Source organism: Amia ocellicauda, chromosome 1 (genome assembly GCF_036373705.1).
Source record: "Amia ocellicauda isolate fAmiCal2 chromosome 1, fAmiCal2.hap1, whole genome shotgun sequence".
NCBI classification, from domain to species: Eukaryota; Metazoa; Chordata; class Actinopteri; order Amiiformes; family Amiidae; genus Amia; species Amia ocellicauda.
In genome coordinates, this window is record NC_089850.1 from 3,158,101 (window position 1) to 3,177,959 (window position 19,859).

Below are 19,859 nucleotides of genomic sequence, written 5' to 3' on the forward strand. Positions count from 1 at the left end.
AAATTTACACAGAATGAACTTTTTGAGATGAAAAGAGCCTTCCTTTTATTATTGCTGAATAGCCCCAATTCAACATGCTCAATTTATTTTTCACCATCCAAGAAAACCCCCAAAAAACTGCAGCAATTGTAAAAGGTTTACTTTCTGAATAATGAAAGCAGTTAACACATACAAAAGCATGATGAGGCCTTAGATACCTGAAAACATTAAACTGTTTCTTAATTCTGTAAATAAATGTTCAGTTAAAATAAAAATTACATGCACAAACCAACAATCCCCTTTTACCTGTTTTGTAAGTGTATTGTAATTGAAAAACCGTGATTGTTTTAAAGAATCTTTTATTTTTCACTTAACATCACAACTGCTGCTGTTTTTTTGTTTATTTGTTTTCCTTACCATCTGTTTTTTCTGTTCATTTACAATTGATTGTGCTTTTTTACTTTAATTTTAAAGACACTGTAATACACTTAAGTGAAAACCAGGGACTTATGACAAGATGTCCAAAGAGGAGAATATATATATATATATATATATATATATATATATATATATATATATATATATATATATATATATATATATATATATATATAATAATGTAAGGGACTTGTACATACTTAAGATATTTACATTTTTCAGGAATGTTTTCCCATACCATTCAATAAATCAAGTACTTAGAGCAACATGATTCACATAGGATCAAATACCTTTAATATTCTTTTTATCACTATTTCAATTAGTTTTTAAAGAAAAAAAAACGCACAAGTGCACATATGTTGTTTAACTTAATGCTTAACAGTACTATTTTCTTTTTTTTTTTATCACAACTAGCACTTAGTTGTAGCTAATCCAGCAAACAGGCGATAAAAAGTTACAAGCATTAAGAACAAACTATCATATGCAGGTGTCAATCTAATGTATAAGTGCAGAGTAAGATTATATATATATATATATATATATATATATATATATATATATACATATATATATATACACACACACACACACACACACACACACACACACACGTACATACGTATATATATATATATATATATATATATATATATATATATATACATACATACATACATACATACATACATACATATACATATACATACACACACACACACTTCTAATTTAAATAGCAAGTTTACAGTATACATATATATTTTGTTCTAATTAGGCAATAGCAAAACCCATGCTTCACATAGAAAAGGCATCCACAACATTAAGAAAAAATTACAATTTATGAAACATAGTACAATAAATAGTATTATAGAATTGCTGCTGTACACAAAAGCAGTTTAATTTCACTCATATAAAAATATGTTTTAGTGCAACCTCACATATATTGATACTTCACATCATTCAGACTCAGGTGTCCAAAAAGAAGGGAAATTACATTTATTACAAAGCAGATACACAAACTCTATATATTTACAAATTTCCTGCTTAATATGCTTATAAGAATATAAGCAAAAGTAAAGAAAAGGCACAAACATCTGTACATTTAAAAGTACCAGACTGGACAAAAAGTAAGTCCATAAGCAATTTTGGTCAGGCTCATGTATAAGTTAACATTATATATATATTTTTGTCATTTTTTAAATGTTTTCTAAAATTTTAAATAAGAAAAAAATATTTAAAATAGCAAACCAAGTTATAAAAGGCATGCTATACATTTAAACTACATAATATCTAATAAAATTATTTGTTTAAAAGAATTATTTTAGCTTTCATTTATGTTATCCATTTCCACTGTAGTTTACCTATTGTCAATGGCTTCTCTCGATGAATCTTTACCCGTCTTTGTGCTTGTTGGCAATTCCCTCAGACTCTGCTGGCCTAACAGTCTCTCGTCTGCACTTTTGCTGAAGAAAGTGGAATGGACTGATGTAGTCTTTGATGTACTGAGGTTGTCCTTTTCAGCGCCAGAGTTGGGCAAGGTGGCTGAAACGCCAGCGGAAGCATGCTTGGTCTCAGAGCCACTAAAGTGCTGAATCCCGAACTGCGAACTTTCCAAAGGATTGTGATGATGTTGCTGTTGCTGCTGTTGATGATGATGATGATGATGATCAAAAGACTTTGTGGTCTTGTCAGAAAGGCTGACGTCTTCTGAAGCGATTTTGAGAGAAGCAATAGCTTTTGTGCAAGTCTGAATGCCCTCTTCTTGCTCGCTTTCCTTTTCCATGATTTCGGACATGTCATCCTTCGACTTCTGGTAAGAAGAACTGGGCATGTGCGATGACATCAGCACCTGAGAGGAGACCAGCTTCTCTGGCTGCTTGGGGGAGTCCTCTCCCCCTCCCCTGCTGCTGTCTATGAGAGGGAAGGACACCTCACTGGTGCTTGACTCCTCTGAAGTGCTCTTCTGTAGGGACAGCCTTGTCGAATGGACCAAGCCTGTGACAGAGGCCGGTATTGAATGCACCATCTGGATTCCTCCAATGGGAATCATGGGGAAGGGAGTCCTGACTTGCTGCTGGGAGTGCAGTGGGAGGTGGGAGAAGACATAACCTTGATGGCCATTGGGGAACACAGAAGTATTTGTAGGTTCATGGCCGCTTAGCTGGTCTGCTGAGAGGTGCGAGGGGTGAAGCAAGTTCTTCCTTGGATCCTGAAACCAGCAAGGAGAGGCAATTAATATTTACAAGAATAGGAGCGAATACCAAAGAGACATAGATGCCTATGTCTAGATTATACCTAGATTGTTTCAAAAGGATTGCTGTTCACTTGATCTTACCAATAAAGTGATTTAAAATCAATGCAAACATTTTTAAATAAATCATACATTAAATTGTTAAATTGCAGTCTTGTAAAAAATCCATCCATCCATCCATCCATTTTCAAAACCGCTTATCCTGGTGAGGGTCGCGGGTATTGTAAAAAATAAAACATAAATGATATCTATAAATGTTTAAAAGAAAAAATATCCTGATGTTTCACTATGGAAACACATTTGCGCCGTTTTACATTAATCAGATGTATCGGATATAGTTTATGAATGTTGTTAACTGTTATTCATTAGTGTTTACAATCCTAAACAGATTGTTGTTGTGGTTGTTCAAGATCAGCACTATTGTTAACTCTCTATGGCAAAAGACACAAGATAGCAAAAAATATTGTTGCCCTTTATATGTATTATCATATTTTAGTTGTATATTAGATATATTATCATTGCTTGTATTTCTTGTCAAAATGTCACAAGCTTTAATTTGTTATCACTGAAGTTATTTTACGTAGGGCCCTCACTTTTATTTGTAGGGCCCTGTGAAATCTGCGGTGTGGAAAACACGGACAAAATCGTGGAAATCGGGGGGGGGAAAAAACTGAATCAGGCCCTCGAACAAAGTCAGTTTAAACAAACACAATATAAATTTAATAATTACATTGAAATAGCACAGTGTATAACAATAAGCTTTGAGAAATGCACATTATGGGAACACATGAAAAACTTTTTTTTTAGCACCTTTCAGCTACCATACATGACCTGTAAAAAAAAAAAAAAAAAAAAAAGAAACCTGTAAAAACATGCTGCCTCTCGTGCCACTTCATACTTGCTACTATACCTACCGTTATTGCTTGAATTAAATGAGGCATTTTAAATCCTGGAGGTTCTTTTGGTAAACAAGGGTTTTCTGCAGCTATATTAAAAAAATCGGTGCCGCATGTACAAATAAAAGTTTGAACATTGGAAACAAAAAGTACACGTAACCCAATATTAAAACAAGTTCTCATTCTGTTGCCCCCTTCCCTCACTCTCCTTCCCCCACGCTCTTGTTCTCATTCCCTGTAGGGCCCTAAGTATTTTGTAAATGCAGTCCAGGCAGGTGATATTATAGACTATAATGTATTTATCCTCTTGTGCAATAAACTCTGTAATCTCTCTAGTCTAGCATGAAAGAGAAAAAATCTGTAATGTGTTTCTTTTTATATATATACTTGTCTAATAAGTTGTAGAGATGGACAGTCAGCTTATGAAGTGTCCCTGTTAGAAATTAAGCTGGCTGTCAGAGACATCATGTCTGCTGAAGCCATCTGGAGGTAAAAAAGGAGGAGCTTGAATTAAAACAAGTAAACCTTTCAGTTGTGACATCTATGACTTCATTTGATGGAGACAATCATTCTGTTCTTATTCTCAAACTATTAAAATGATTGCATACAAAACTGATGTGTTTTTTTATTTGTTTGTTTATACATCTTTAACTTTCAAAAGATGGAGTGAATTTATGTTATTTGGAAAGTATGAAGGAGGGTTTCACACTCATATCATTATAAGCACAATTTGACAAAGGAAAGAGTAAACAACAAGCTTGAAATCTTGAAAGCTTGAAAATCTATCTTGAAATTGCACAAAATATTTGATTGGAATAAAAAAAAACATTTTCATATATTAAACAGCTGCAAAAGTAAAAATCTGCTTTCAACAGAAAACTAAAAAAACAACGTTCTGTATGTGGTTTAAATTTGTTCCACTACTCACTTTATTTAAAGAAGGATTCCTGGAAAGTAGGATTTAACGAGGCTCTTAAGAGTAAAAGAGCAGTTATTAAGCAGCGAGTGAAGTGCCAAACATACATTATGGACAGGGCCTAGTTTCTTTATCTTTATATCCCTTGCCTTCATGGAAGTTATCCAGATGGAATTAAAACAACTGTTTACACAATGCAAAATATTCCCCCCTCTGAAACATGAGTGCAAAGTTTTTTCTTAGTCCTTGAGGAATTTAATTAGTTAGTATATAAATAGAAATGGACTTTCCATTATCAAAGTGAAGTCATGTAAATAGGTTTTTGTAACACAAATGAATGTTTGTGTTGGACACAATCTGCTGCAAATGCTTCATTAATATTTCACAGTCAGGGTACTTCATGTTATTGTGTCAATCATCGATACCTCACAGGAGAAAACTCTGGCTGCAAATTAAATAACAAACTCGACCAGAAAACACCCACACACACATACCGTCTCTATGTCCGAGTGGCTCCGGTTCCGTTGCCCAAGTGGAATCATTTCAGACTGCAGGTATTGTCCAAGTGCCCAGGGAGCGTTGTGGTGGTGAGAGCCCCTCCTCGGTGACGGAGCTCTGATCAAGCCCCTCTGACGACTCCTGGGAGACACCTCTCGTCTGCTGGACATGTCCTTCCCAGGGGACATAGGTCTTCCAAGAGAAATGGGTGAGAGATGTCTTCTGGGAGAAAGATCCCTTCTGGGTGACAGGTCCCTCTTGAATGTCACATCCCTCTTTGGAGAAAGGTGCCTCAAGGGTGAAGCATCTCGTCTAGGTGATAGTCGGCCATGCGGTGAGAGATCTCTCCTGGGAGAAAGATACCTCCTGGATGTTGGCGATAGCTCTCTGCGAGGTGAGGACTCACAGCCTGGAGAGGACAGACGGGATGGAGAGAGATCAGTGGAAGAGGAGCTATATTCTGGAGACAGTGCATAATCTTCATCCATGGAGCTGGGCACATCCAGTTGGCTCTTGAAGTCTTCACCCAGAGCACCTTGCAAGAGTCTCTGGTACTCCGCCATCTGGGGGTCGCCAGCCTTCTCGCTGGGCACCATCAGCTGAGTGATCTGGATGCTGGGCAAGGTGACAAAGTAGCTGATCAACGGGGGCTTTCTTGCTGAGCTCAGGAAGTCAGAGCTGTGGGTTCCGTGGGAGGCAGCGGCAGCCGTGACAGACAGGGAGGAGATCCCGCAGGGCTGGGGGCTTGTGCTTCGGGACCGGGTCTTTGGAGTGGAGTCACCCTCATATTCGTCGTCTTCGTCATCATCGTCATCAATTTCATCACCCTCTTCCTCGCCCCCTTCAGAGTCATCCACATCCGAGAACTGGTGCTCTGTAGGGACATCTGACACACCCATCTTCCCAGACTCTCTCTGGACATCGTCAGCATTATCTGAAAGGAGACCACAACAAAAGACATTGATTATCTTATTAAGTTATATAGAATTACAAAATATGTATATTCCCCCCAGCTACTGCAGTTGGTTTGTATTTTTCTTTTTGCTAGTAACTGGCATTTTTAAGACCTGGAAACTTAAAAACATGAATGCTGTTGAAGAAAATGTTCAGAAGTGCAGATTCACTGAAACACGAGCCCGTGTTGAGGTCAGGTTCTTCACTTACATTTTGCTTTCAATGGCGTATTTGTATAATAATTTCATTATAAACCAATGTACACATGATATAATGTACAAGAATAATCCTGTCTCTGGGTAACAGTGATCCCCACAGGTGCAGAGCACATCCATCAGGAAGTTTTTTTTCTCTCCTTAACGGTTATGTAAATAGTGCACTGCTCAAAAAAATTAAGGGAGCACGTAATCATCACAGTATAACACCAAGTCAATTAAACTTTAGTGATATCAATCTGTCCAGTTAGGAAGCCTAAGTGATTGTCACCTGTTTTGGCGCAAGTGACAACACTGGAGAGGCAACAGTAAGACAACCCCCAAAAAGGGAATGGTTTTGCAGGTGGTGGCCACAGACAATTGCGCTCTCCTTATCCTTCCTAACTGATTCTTCTCTAGTTTTGCATTTTGCTAGTGTCCTTGTCACTACTGGCAGCATGAGGTGGTACCTGCAGCCCATTCAAGTTGCACAGGTAGTCCAGCTCCTCCAGGATGGCACATCCATACGTGCCGTCACAAAAAGCTTTGCTGTGTCTCCCAGAGCATGGAGGAGTTACCAAGAGACGGGCTGTTACACGAGGAGAGCTGGACAGGGCCATAAATGGGCATCAACCCAGCAGCAGGACCAGTATCTGCTCATTTGTGTGAGGAGGAACAGGAGGAGCACTGCCAGAGCCCTACAAAATGACCTCCAGCAGACTACTGGTGTGCATGTTTCTGACCAAACTGTCAGAAACAGACTCCATGAGGGTGGCATGAGGGCCCGACGTCCTCTAGTGGGACCTGTGCTCATAGTCCAGCACCGTGCAGCTTGATTGGCATTCGCCAGAGAACACAAGAATTGGCAGGTCCGCCATTGGCACCCCATTCTCTTCACAGATGAGAGCAGGTTCACACTGAGCACATGTGACAGACGTGAAAGAGTCTGGAGACGCCGTGGTGAACGTTATGCTGCCTGCAACATCATCCACCGGTTTGGCTGTGGGTCAGTGATGGTCTGGGGAGGCATATCCTTGGAGGGTCTCACAGACCTCCACATGTTAGCCAATGGTACCCTGACTGCTGTTAGGTACCGGGATGAAATCCTCAGACCCATCGTCAGACCTTACGCTGGTGCAGTGGGCCCTGGGTTCCTCCTGGTGCAGGACAATGCCCGGCCTCATGTGGCCAGAGTGTGTAGGCAGTTCCTGGATGATAAAGGCATTGATGCCGTTGACTGGCCCTCACGTTCCCCAGACCTGAATCCAATTGAGAACCTTTGGGACGTTATCTATTAGTGCATCCGATGCCGCCAAGTAGCGCGACAGTCCAGGAGCTCACAGATGCCCTGATCCAGGTCTGGGAGGAGATCCCCCAGGACACCATCCACCATCTCATCAGGAGCATGCCCAGACATTGTCGGGAGTGCATACAGGCACGTGGGGGCCAAACACACTACTGAGTCACATTATATGTTGCCATGATGAAATTCACGCAAGTTGGAACAGCCTGTGATTTAAATTGTTTACTTTGATTTTCAGTGTGAGTTTGAATCCAGCCCTCAATCGGTTGGTGATTTTGGTTTCCATAGACTGTTGTAAAGTAATTTTGTTCTCAACGAATTACACAATGTACAGTAAAGATTTTGATCTTTAATATATTTCGTTCATCGAGATCCGATATGTGATTTAAGTGTTCCCTTAATTTTTTTGAGCAGTGTATTACAGCATTACAAAAATGTTGATATAGTCTTAGTAAGGGAATAAAATATACTTAATAAAATATTTCTTTAGCTAATGCTAAAGTATAATATGAAGTTCCAAACTGGTTTTTATGGATGTATTTTATTTAAATGGAAAATAAAGGTTTTTGGATTTCTTCCTTCATCTCTTACATAATACTTTGAAAAGAGTACAATATCACTACATACTGAAGTTACCCAACCAGGAAAATCCTTATTGTACGTCTTTAATTTGGTTATTTTATATAAACTTGGAAATCCAAGAACCTTCTGGTTTTCATTATGCTAATTGCCCTGAAGAACCACATGATTGGAGTTTGCAGAGCACAGTATTTATCACACGTTGGCTCCTCCTGTGTATAATTTCCCCTTTGTCTGATTCATACCAGCTTCCTCTGCCTCTACATCATCCACAGATGTCACTGACACCCCAAGCTCCAAACATTTCTTCATGTGGGCTTTAGACTTCATGTGTTTTGTCAGGTTTCCTGAAATCAGAGGAAAAGAGCTTTAAAGACTACCGTGAAGGAGCACAGAAAACATCTTGCTATTGAAAACACCAAGAACATCATGCTTTACAAACATGTGCTCATAACTTGGTCTTATAGGTGACGGAATGAAACCCACATGGGTCTGATATCACAAAATGTATAAAATAAATTATAGGTAAAAAAATAAAAAAATAAATAGGAATGAAGAATATGAAGTTAAACTAATTTATTTTTGCTCAAGCTATTTGTATAGAGAAAAATGCAACTTTGGAAACAAGAGCCCACCTTTAGTTTTGAAAGCAAAATTGCAGAACTTGCAGACATATGGGCGCACATCAGTGTGCGTGCGGATGTGTTTCTTCAGCATGCTTGGCTTCTTGCAGCGGATTCCACATTCCTCACAGATATATTTCCCTCTGCCTCTGCCCCTCACGTAAACATAGTCTTCATTGGATTTGTATCTGAAAATAGCACAATCCCATACTTATTTAAATAAAATCCGTTAACATATTTTCAGCAGTTTGTGTTTAGTGTCTTCATTGAAGGGCTACATGTTGGAAGACTTGATGACACAACAGTTTACTCCTTTGATATTTAATTTGGCACAGTAGCTAAAGAGTACAGGCAATGCTTGGAAAATTATATCTTAAAACAATATCTGTGCAGACAGCTCTGAGGAGTTCTCCTTGAGAACTCAGATCTGACCATAATTTCATACAAAGTAAAAAGTTATTTTTAAGTAGAGGAATTTAATATAAAACTACATTCATACGATTTTTAATGCAGGCTTGAGATGGGGAGTGGGGGTGAAGGATATAGCTCTGGGTTTGACTGATAAACAAATAATGGCCATGTTTTATTTAACATGAATATAAGCCTGCTAAGGAAAACTAACAAAAAAACTAACAAAAACATTTAATTGAAAAAAGAGGTGCTGGACTGACCATTTTTTACAGATGTAAAGGCAATATCTGAATAAATAAGGTCAATATTTCAGTTAGGTGATGATACCCAAGCAGCATTAAAAAAAAGAAAACAAACTTTTAAAAGATTAGATCCATTTAAAACGAATGAGTCTGAAAAGCTTAAGTCAGATCACATTCAATAGTAATGACTTCAGTTGTACACTACCAGAGTTCATGTACTATACATGTACTTATATGCTTTTTATTTTTTATCCTTCTAGAATGATGTGGTTTTGAGTGCTGACAGAACTGCCCGAGTCACAACACAATGATGTTGCCAATAACATAATAAAACCATTACGGCTAAATGCAATGCTTTATTTCAGCTAAAGAAGAGCACTATGACCCTTTGTATATTATTAGAGAATAGCAGCTGAAAGACTTAAAATTGAAGAACAGTCCCATTTTAAAATCGCCTATAATCGTAGACTATATTTGATTGTCAGCAATTACATAACATAGTCAATGTACAAAGCTAAGTAACCTGTCTCTAAAGAATGATCTTTTGTTGTTTTCAGTAAGAGCTTGCAGCATTTTGAAAGGCCTATACATGGGATGAATCAATATAAGAAAACAAAAAGTTAAAAATATGAAATTGTTCATTCATCATAGATTTCCGTGAAATGAAAATGTATGCAAGTCACGAAAATATATGTAGGCAATAAAGAGGAATGATTATACAGTGACCACAAATATTAAAATGTATTCAGCAGATGAAACCTCATATATTTAGGAAAATAATAGGTGATGTAATGTTTCAGACATTTGTTTGGGATTTTACTTTGTTTAGATTATAGCGAGATATACTGTTACTTTACATAAAGTTAACACTGTTTTTGATATAGCTATGAGAGTTCATCAGCAGTTCTTATTAAAAAATGGGTCCTGGAATGAATGCTGGTTATGTGTACACAGTTCAACAAATTAAAGAGTAAAATGCAAAAAGGAAATTAATTATGGTGGTTTGTCTATCAGTCAAGAGTGAATCACATTCTTTGTCTTGTGTCAGCCTTGATTTGTGACAGGCTGTGCTCTTCACTTACCCTCCTTCAAAGATTTTAATGCGGGTCGGTTCAGCTTGCTTTGTGGACACATCTTTCTCTCCATGGTGATCTTCCTTTTCTCTTTCCCTTGTGCTGCTTGCCTTCATTTTCTTTTCAAACTTGTTCACTTCCAGTTGCATGAGCTCTGGTTTCACCTGTGAAGCAAAAATCCATTGATGACAAACTCATCAAATCACAAACTCCCTCGCTACCAAGTATTTTCATCCACAGATAGGTCAGCATTAAAACATAGTAAAAGATCCGTCACTACGCTGGCAAATTACACAAAAAAATGCCATTATTTCACATTTATGTTTCCTTAATGTTTTGCCTTATTATTTTCCCCACTCAGGCAGTCCATTGTGTGTAAAAAGAGGATACTGGCTAAGTATTTCTATTGGTATCTCATACTGTTATTTCTCAATAGTTTAGCATTATTTATTTTTTGGATAAAAAAAAGGGGCAAACTGCTATAAAATTGAGTTTGAATCTTCTGTCAAATGCTCTTAGCAGTGACCTTGGTAACTGTTGGTAACCATCAGCTGTGAATTGGCCAGTGCATTTATGTAATGTAAAGTTCAACTAATGTAGCAACATGTAACAAAATACATTTTCCTACCTGATCAAACTTCTGCTTCCAGGAGACTGAGGACACAAGTTTGCCAGTCCCAGGACGATACATGGCAGCCATCGTGTAGGTTTCGGTATTGTTCCTCTGCTTCGACCGAAGAAGTGCAAGGGTAGTTTTGGTGTTCAGGCTGGGCGGATTCGGATTGTAGGAGCTGACGCACCAAGAAGCATAAACCGAGGATAGAGGAGTCGTCTGCGCATGGTTTGGCTTGGTGTAATTCAGGAAGCACCAGCTGACACTTGTGGTTGTGCGAAGACTGGGGAACTGAAAGAATTGTTGGACATCGGCAACATCAGTAAGCAGAATTGTACTCCCAACAACAGTCCCACCCTGATTGGCAGCCAGCTGTACCAGCATATTTACTGGAATCTTACTGCTCAGTGTCAGCTTGTTTTCATCTTGAATATCACTTGTGGAAATCATTGATTGTGGGCTTGAGTTGACCTCGGGTACAGTTTCATCTACATACAGTTCCTCTGGTGATTCTCTGCCATCAGAGGTGTTGGTCACTATCTGTCGTGGTGGAGTGAAACTGTCACTTGATGAACCCTCTTTTGAGTCAGCAGACATAAGCAAAGGGGCCTTGGAAGCAGGATAATCCAACAGGGGTGGTGATGACATTCCTTCGGTGAATTCTACTGTGTTGTCATGCCTTTGATGGTCTGGTTTTTGTGACTTGGCATGATCTTTCGTCACACTAGAATTGCTGAGTTCCACTGCACTGAGTTCTTCCACAATCTGACCATACATCTTTTCTTCCTTGACCCGTTTCTGCTGCTTTGTCTCCATGAAGAGCTCGAGACTGCTGGCTGGTGACAGCATCCTTTTGCTCCCTCCAATATTCGAGGAAGCATCTGTAGTGGAGATGCTTCCAGAGGTCAAGCACAAGGGAATCCCTGTATCCAATCTTCCTGGCAGTTGTTGTGGTACTTTCCAGAGTGGATATCTCAGAAGTCCACTAGGATGGCCTAGTATGTGAGATAAATTGAATCCTATTCCATGCTTTGCACCTGTATTTGTAAAAGAGCCCTGGGAAGTATTGTCTGTGACTTTGCATATGACCATAGTAGAACTAGTGCTCTGGGCATGGCTTACCAGAATCTGTGAAACACTAGTGTACATAACACTACCGTAAGATGGCACATGGGTCTGTATTCTTACCGGAACTAACATACCTGGGAGCGATGGCTGAGGACCAGCATTTTGGGTGGCAAAGATTGGCTGAACTTGCTGTAAAAGCATAGTACTTGTGGAGTACGTCTTTGCTGAGAGATGGCCAGGATGTTGTGGGGAAGTTCTTGAAAGATACTGGTAGTTCTGATTGCTGACACTGTCAACCGTCTTTGCGTCGCCTTGCTCTTGAATCTGCTGGAGCTGAAGAGAAGCATGTGATTTAGGGTGAATAGGTGGCACATTAGGTGACCTGATATGCAGCTTCTGTAATTGGTGCGGCTGGAAAGCAAGGTGATGTTTTTGCCTTTGTGTTGATTCTGGGTGCCAGAACATGCCCTGCTGAAATGGCAGGAAGGGAGTCTGGGCCAGGCTGCTGTGAAGTGAGGAGTACTGCATTATTTCCCGATTTGGAAGGTCATGTATTTGCCTCTCACTTTCTGTAGGGTGTTGGCCTGGCAAGTAAGATGTCTTTTTGATGAGTGCATAACCATCTGGTGGACTGTCCTCACTAATACTTAGCTGTAAGGGATGATGATGCGAACCAAGGACTGGCTGCATACCTCTCTTGGATCTTGCTACATCACCTGCTGGTACTCCATGAAGTAAAGATGAAGCAGAGCCTTGCCAACCAGAATGTGATGTATGATGACTGCTTGACAAATGCTCTGAATGCTCTTGCTTAACATTTTGATCTGTGCCTTGGTCTTGCACCATAGTTTCAGGGTAGACACTTAAAGATGCCTGGCGAACCAGATAACCTCGTCTCCGCTCCTTCATTGCTGAAGCGCTCGCATAAGTCTCTCTCTGTGGGGATGCAGATGATAGGCTCCCATAGTCAAAAGACTTGCTCCGAATCTCAGGGACTTCTGTGGGCAATGCACAGGGTGCTTGCTCTGAAGAAGAGCGACGCATCTCCCTTTGTTGGTGTTGACTAGGAATAGAAAGCGTATGTCCACTGCCTGGCACAGTTAAAAATTCAGACTGCTTGCTAAAGTCATCCTGCTTGGTCGGGGAAACCGACTTAATGCTTTCTTCCCTGTCAAACGACATTGAGAAGCTTGAGCTATGGGACAGATTACTCTCTTGGCTTGGGCTCCGGGAAAGGCTGGTACAGGTTGACTCAAAGCTGGATTCTCCAGAGGAATGCTCGATTTCAGCCAGACGCAGGCGTTTCTTTTTCGGAGGCAGTTTCTCTGCTGGTAGCTGAGAAAGTGTTTCACTTCTCTGCGGCCACTGGAACTCCTCTACATGTTTCTCTGGTTCCTTAGGCTGGACTTCAGGCTCTTTCTCTGGCTTGTCGGGCTCCTCAGTCACTCGGATTTCAGGCACTTGGATGTTGGGTTGACGGACCAGCCTAGGTGGTATGTGATATTGCTGGTGGCTTGGAGGCAGGTTTGCTGGCTCTACATCACTCTGTTGCTGTTCCATGCTTTCAGCTTGCAGAGCAGGGTCTGTGCTCTGCACTTCTTCAATGTTTTCTGAGTCGGACTGTTCCGAATGCTGGCCGGCAGGTTTCTCCTGCTGGTAAGATGGATGTTCAAATGATTCAGACTTTTCAAAAGAGCTGGGCCTACTTAATGAGTTAGTGTGCTGGATGACAGAAATGACATTTCCAACAGCTTTTCTGTTACTGGTGTCAGTCGTCTTGTCAGAGTCTGGAACAAGCACCACATCCTCCGCTGACAGGCTAGCAGAAGTGGAAAGAATACCACCAGATTCATAACTGTCAGATTGGCTATGCACACTGTAATTATGAGCTTTGCCAGTAGGCGTAGATCTTGTAGCTTCCTGATTTGCTTTATTTGAATCATAGTCTACAGCCAACACCAGCATTTCAATAGACCCACCCAGATCACTGCTATACTGAGAAGGAAGGTCTTCGTCATCACCAACACTCTTTTCCTTTCTACGTTTTCTTGTTGCAGTTTCTGTGACCTGTCTGTGTTGCATTAACTGGGACTGAGTTGAATAGTCGGAGTAAACCTCCATTCCCACCTTTGTACTATATGTTCCGTATTTTACACGTGTTTCTGGGCAAGAACGTTTTTTATGAGTTTCATATTCTTCCCATCTTCTGTAACTAGTGCTGCATAGTTCACATTCAAACAGGTTCCTTTCCCCTCCAGAACCCTTCAACTCTGACATTGCAGGATTGCGTTCAGCCAGTTTTACTGTTCCAGAATTAAGAATATTCTTGGAGATATTTCCATAGATGTCAGATTCTGGATGCCCTTCATGTGCTGAGAGTTCAAAAGCAGCTTGCCTCCTCAGCATGCTTCGATGAGGCAGCCCTGCAGAACCAGGATAGAACACATCATCAGAAGTCATTCTTTCATCAAAGGAATGGCTTCCTCGTAGACCCTGTGGGACATTTAGATTTGATGCCGAGGATGTAGGCATTGAGTTGCTCCTAATCAGTGTCCCTGTATCAGAAGGAGCTTCTAAGAGACTTGTGTTGCTTTGGCAAGTGTCTACATGATATTGCTTAGGGTCAGAACTTGCTACCATTTGTGATTCTGAGTGGTCTCCTCTAGAAAATGCCTTGGCATTCAGTTTAGTAATTGGGTCAATCAGGGTTTCATTTTTTGTGATAAGATTAGATATTTGATCTTCAATCATCTTGCCCATGCCAAATTTGGATGCACCAATGGACAAAGACTTGTCTTTTAAGTCAAGTAGATTAGTGTCTTGGCTCACTACTGTGGCCATCCCCACTGACATAGAAGTCCTGGGGTTCGGTCTATAATACTTTCCAAACATGATTTCCTCATAGGATTTTGCATTCGTATTCGGTGGACTGATTTGCTGTTCGGCACTTTCTGAGCGGGAAAAGTAGCCAGAGTCTGTACTGCCTTTGCTGTGTGGGCTCAAAAGGTTTAAGGACTGCTCCGAATCCTGCCCTTTCTTCTCAGTGAGTCTCAGTGCAAGTCTCTGTTTGATAGTGTGAGATTCATCCACCCTGCCACTGTGTACACTGATGGGAGCTGCATCTATCTCTGTATAGTGAGGACACTCCCCTGCTGTCTGAATCCCTTGCTTAGGGATGATCAGAATAGGCACTTTCATGGAAGCCACAGCCAGTTCCTCAGCTGAATCCACATATCCAAATTCACCACCTTTCTCTATTGTGCTTTTGTCAGCTTCAAAAGAAATCTGGGGAATGGGGCTGCTTTTATCCAAATATCCGGAGCCTTCTGCACTTAAAGCAGTCTCTTCGTCAGTGTCCGTGCTTTGCTCCCCATCTGAATGTACCTCAGTTTCTCCAACTGACGATGCCTGATCCATATCCGTACGCGAAGCTGCCAGTTCTGAAAAGGGGACTAGCCCTGCTTTAATGGCATGGGCATGAGATTTTCTATGCTTGTATAAATTACTCTTGGTTTTAAAGGAAAATCCACAAGGAACACAAGGATATGGCCGCTCACCAGTGTGTGACCTGATGTGCTTCTTCAGCACACTGGGTTTAGCACAAGCCCTTCCACAGTAATGGCAAATATACTTCCCTGGCTTCTTGGGTTTCTGCTCCTTCTTATGTACTTCCTCTGGCTGTTCCATTCCTGACTGGGAGAACTGGCTGTAAGATGAAGGTAAACTGGGAGACTTCCTTCGTGGGAAGCCTCCTCCATGAACGCGGGAGTGCACAGAAAACAAGTCCTCAGAGGTGACCGACTGTAACTGGCTAGCAAATTGCCAGGCTTCTAGACTGGCCTGTGGCTTTGCACTCTGTAGAAATCTCTCTGGTATAGATTGCTGTGGAAAAGAATGTGAAAGCGGGTAAGAGTAAGTGCTAGGAAAAAGTTGCGGGTACTGACTATCTTGAGAGGGCTGGCCAACAGCAGATAATAATTGCGATTTCCCAGAACTGTACTTTTGTGTGCATCCTGTGACGCTGCCACCGGTACTTTGCGTCACATCACGTTGCGAGTGCCTCTTTCCCTCCAGATCAGCAAAAGTGCTTCTTTTAGTGCCAGCTGTGGGCTCAGATACCCATTTCCTTTGTAGTAGGTTCTTTTCTCGAGACTCCTTAATAGGTTTTTGTCCAGCAGCAGATTCAACCGGCTCCATTTTTTTTCTTTTCTCCTGTAGGATTTATTTAAGTTGAAATTTGTTAGATTGTTCTGAGGTCTGCAGACATGTCAAATGCGCACCCACGCTTCTAGCCTTCAAATCCCTGATCTTCCCATTTTGTTTGCTTCCCTTGGGTTGGCCCCGGAGATGTTCCTTTTCTTTAGTATATCCAAAACTTTCTTTTTTGGGCATCAGACTTCTTACAGCCACTCTTTTGCGTTTTTTGTAAACTTTATTCAGTCATTTATTTTTTTGTGTATATAACAAGTCTCAATTGCATTCCTTATCTTGTGGGTTTTCCATCAACTGCTCAATGAATACATGAAAAACACTATCCAGTGAAGAATTGCAAGGAGTCCATCTATTTATCTAAAAAGGAAATAAGGATTACATTTAGATAATATCATGTACATGAAAACACAACAGCATAGCATATGTATATGTAGGTGTGTGTGTATATGTGTGTGTGTGTGTGTGTGTGTGTGTGTGTGTGTGTGTGTGTGTGTGTGTACACTCACCTAAAGGATTATTAGGAACACCTGTTCAATTTCTCATTAATGCAATTATCTAATCAACCAATCACATGGCAGTTGCTTCAATGCATTTAGGGGTGTGGTCCTGGTCAAGACAATCTCCTGAACTCCAAACTGAATGTCTGAATGGGAAAGAAAGGTGATTTAAGCAATTTTGAGTGTGGCATGGTTGTTGGTGCCAGACGGGCCGGTCTGAGTATTTCACAATCTGCTCAGTTACTGGGATTTTCATGCACAACCATTTCTAGGGTTTACAAAGAATGGTGTGAAAGATGCAAGATGCTGAAGGCGAAATATATATATACACTCACCTAAAGGATTATTAGGAACACCATACTAATACTGTGTTTGACCCCCTTTCGCCTTCAGAACTGCCTTAATTCTACGTGGCATTGATTCAACAAGGTGCTGAAAGCATTCTTTAGAAATGTTGGCCCATATTGATAGGATAGCATCTTGCAGTTGATGGAGATTTGTGGGATGCACATCCAGGGCACGAAGCTCCCGTTCCACCACATCCCAAAGATGCTCTATTGGGTTGAGATCTGGTGACTGTGGGGGCCAGTTTAGTACAGTGAACTCATTGTCATGTTCAAGAAACCAATTTCGACCTTTGTGACATGGTGCATTATCCTGCTGGAAGTAGCCATCAGAGGATGGGTACATGGTGGTCATAAAGGGATGGACATGGTCAGAAACAATGCTCAGGTAGGCCGTGGCATTTAAACGATGCCCAATTGGCACTAAGGGGCCTAAAGTGTGCCAAGAAAACATCCCCCACACCATTACACCACCACCACCAGCCTGCACAGTGGTAACAAGGCATGATGGATCCATGTTCTCATTCTGTCTACGCCAAATTCTGACTCTACCATCTGAATGTCTCAACAGAAATCGAGACTCATCAGACCAGGCAACATTTTTCCAGTCTTCAACTGTCCAATTTTGGTGAGCTTGTGCAAATTGTAGCCTCTTTTTCCTATTTGTAGTGGAGATGAGTGGTACCCGGTGGGGTCTTCTGCTGTTGTAGCCCATCCGCCTCAAGGTTGTACGTGTTGTGGCTTCACAAATGCTTTGCTGCATACCTCGGTTGTAACGAGTGGTTATTTCAGTCAAAGTTGCTCTTCTATCAGCTTGAATCAGTCGGCCCATTCTCCTCTGACCTCTAGCATCAACAAGGCATTTTCGCCCACAGGACTGCCGCATACTGGATGTTTTTCCCTTTTCACACCATTCTTTGTAAACCCTAGAAATGGTTGTGCGTGAAAATCCCAGTAACTGAGCAGATTGTGAAATACTCAGACCGGCCCGTCTGGCACCAACAACCATGCCACGCTCAAAATTGCTTAAATCACCTTTCTGTCCCATTCAGACATTCAGTTTGGAGTTCAGGAGATTGTCTTGACCAGGACCACACCCCTAAATGCATTGAAGCAACTGCCATGTGATTGGTTGGTTAGATAATTGCATTAATGAGAAATTTAACAGGTGTTCCTAATAATCCTTTATGTGAGTGTACACACACACACACACATTTCAAACCATAATTTTTGAAGCATTACCTTTCATAAAAGTTCACAGCCTTAACTATACATCACATATATACAAATTAAATATTACAATTGCAATACCATACAGTACTGACTTGAAATTAGTTACTATAGAAACAACTAATAACATAACTTAAAAAACAGCTCTCACTTTTAGCCAGTGCAAGACGTCTTTTCTCAGTGGGTTTTTGTGGACCTTTATATTTATCGTACCTTCAAGACAAAAACAAATAATAATTGTTTTTCATATAGCATATATTTCACACTTTCTTACTAACAAAACACTTTAGCAAAATTCTTAAAATGTCGTAAACATATCATACTAAATGAAAATGCTAAATTAATAATTTATATACACACATTTCTATGTTTTTAATTATACTTCGTCAGACATGTACTGGGAACCAGTCATTTATTCCTAAAACTCAGGCCTGATGGGATTTACAGACCCATTTTAATAGCAACTCAGGTAAATTGATGAGATTTATCTGCTGAACAGACATAAAAATTGTGAATAGACAAATTAAAATTATGAATCCTATTGTTCTTTGTAACACCACATAATCTAATCTAGATTGCTAAATGAAAAGAAAAAAAACTAATTTCCACACAAAATACAACTTTGAATACAAACTTTTTGGGGCACTGGGGAGTAGACCAGTCCATTATGAAGGGGGTGTTCATAATTCAATACAGCATATCTATTTGCACAACCAATCTGTAGGCTATGTGTTGTTTATTTGGAAAATAAACATGTAACTGTTACATGGTTTTTGTGCGCCTTCCTTTTGTTGTAATAAGATAATGTTCCATGCTAACAATAGTCTCTGAAAATAGTTCTCAAAGCAGATTACAAGAAAGTGCAGTGAGAGTCAGATTAGTGAATTATTACACACTTTTAACATGTGGGAATCCCTGTAGGAACACATAAGAGGCAACTGATAGTTGTGTCAATCAATATATTGACTTCCAATAAGTATAGCAGACTCAGGACCAGAATTAGTTTATTAAAGAAACCGCAACAATATGCAGTAAGACAAAATTGTGAGGTAATCAATTGTATATCTTTCTGCCTAAACCAAAAAAGTCAACACAATTTTAGTCTAACTGCTTTATACTATTGCAGTTCTATGGATTCATGGAGCTGTGACAAAAACATTTACATTTGCCAATTATGTAATATGCAAACTATTGTCATAAAATAATCACATTACAGTATTCCAATATGAATGCAGTGCTATGAATCTGATTTCTATATTATTTAAAATCTTAATTGGTATTATGTGTAAATTAGTATATTGAAGGTATTGTTTTATTTTCCTGTATATTAGCAAACTATCAAAATTACTATTGTTACCTTTGTTATTTTGTTTAGGTAGATTCTGAGAAATCATTCATCCATCCATCATTCTTAAACATAATCTGTTTATCTAAGCGTATGTATGTATGTATGTATGTATGTATGTATGTATGTATGTATGTATGTATGTATGTATACATACTGTTTTCCTCAGTTATTTATTTTAGCATTTTAATTTGAT

General features: G+C 40.0%; 1 protein-coding gene across 4 annotated transcripts in view; it reads right to left on the reverse strand.

The window, feature by feature from the left end:
• Positions 1 to 688: 688 nt before the first annotated feature.
• Positions 689 to 19,859, reverse strand: part of hivep2a (HIVEP zinc finger 2a) — a 92,446-nt gene continuing 73,275 nt past the window's right edge. For all 4 annotated transcript variants that reach the window (XM_066702423.1, XM_066702250.1, XM_066702338.1 and 1 more), the window contains 7 exons: positions 18,470 to 18,531; positions 10,983 to 16,604; positions 10,364 to 10,518; positions 8,641 to 8,816; positions 8,251 to 8,352; positions 4,972 to 5,909; positions 689 to 2,623 (listed from right to left, as the gene is read on the reverse strand). In XM_066702423.1, the coding sequence (XP_066558520.1) occupies positions 1,772 to 2,623; positions 4,972 to 5,909; positions 8,251 to 8,352; positions 8,641 to 8,816; positions 10,364 to 10,518; positions 10,983 to 16,232 (7,473 nt within the window). In that variant the 5' untranslated portion in view covers positions 16,233 to 16,604; positions 18,470 to 18,531 and the 3' untranslated portion in view covers positions 689 to 1,771. The remainder of the gene's footprint in view (positions 2,624 to 4,971; positions 5,910 to 8,250; positions 8,353 to 8,640; positions 8,817 to 10,363; positions 10,519 to 10,982; positions 16,605 to 18,469; positions 18,532 to 19,859) is intronic.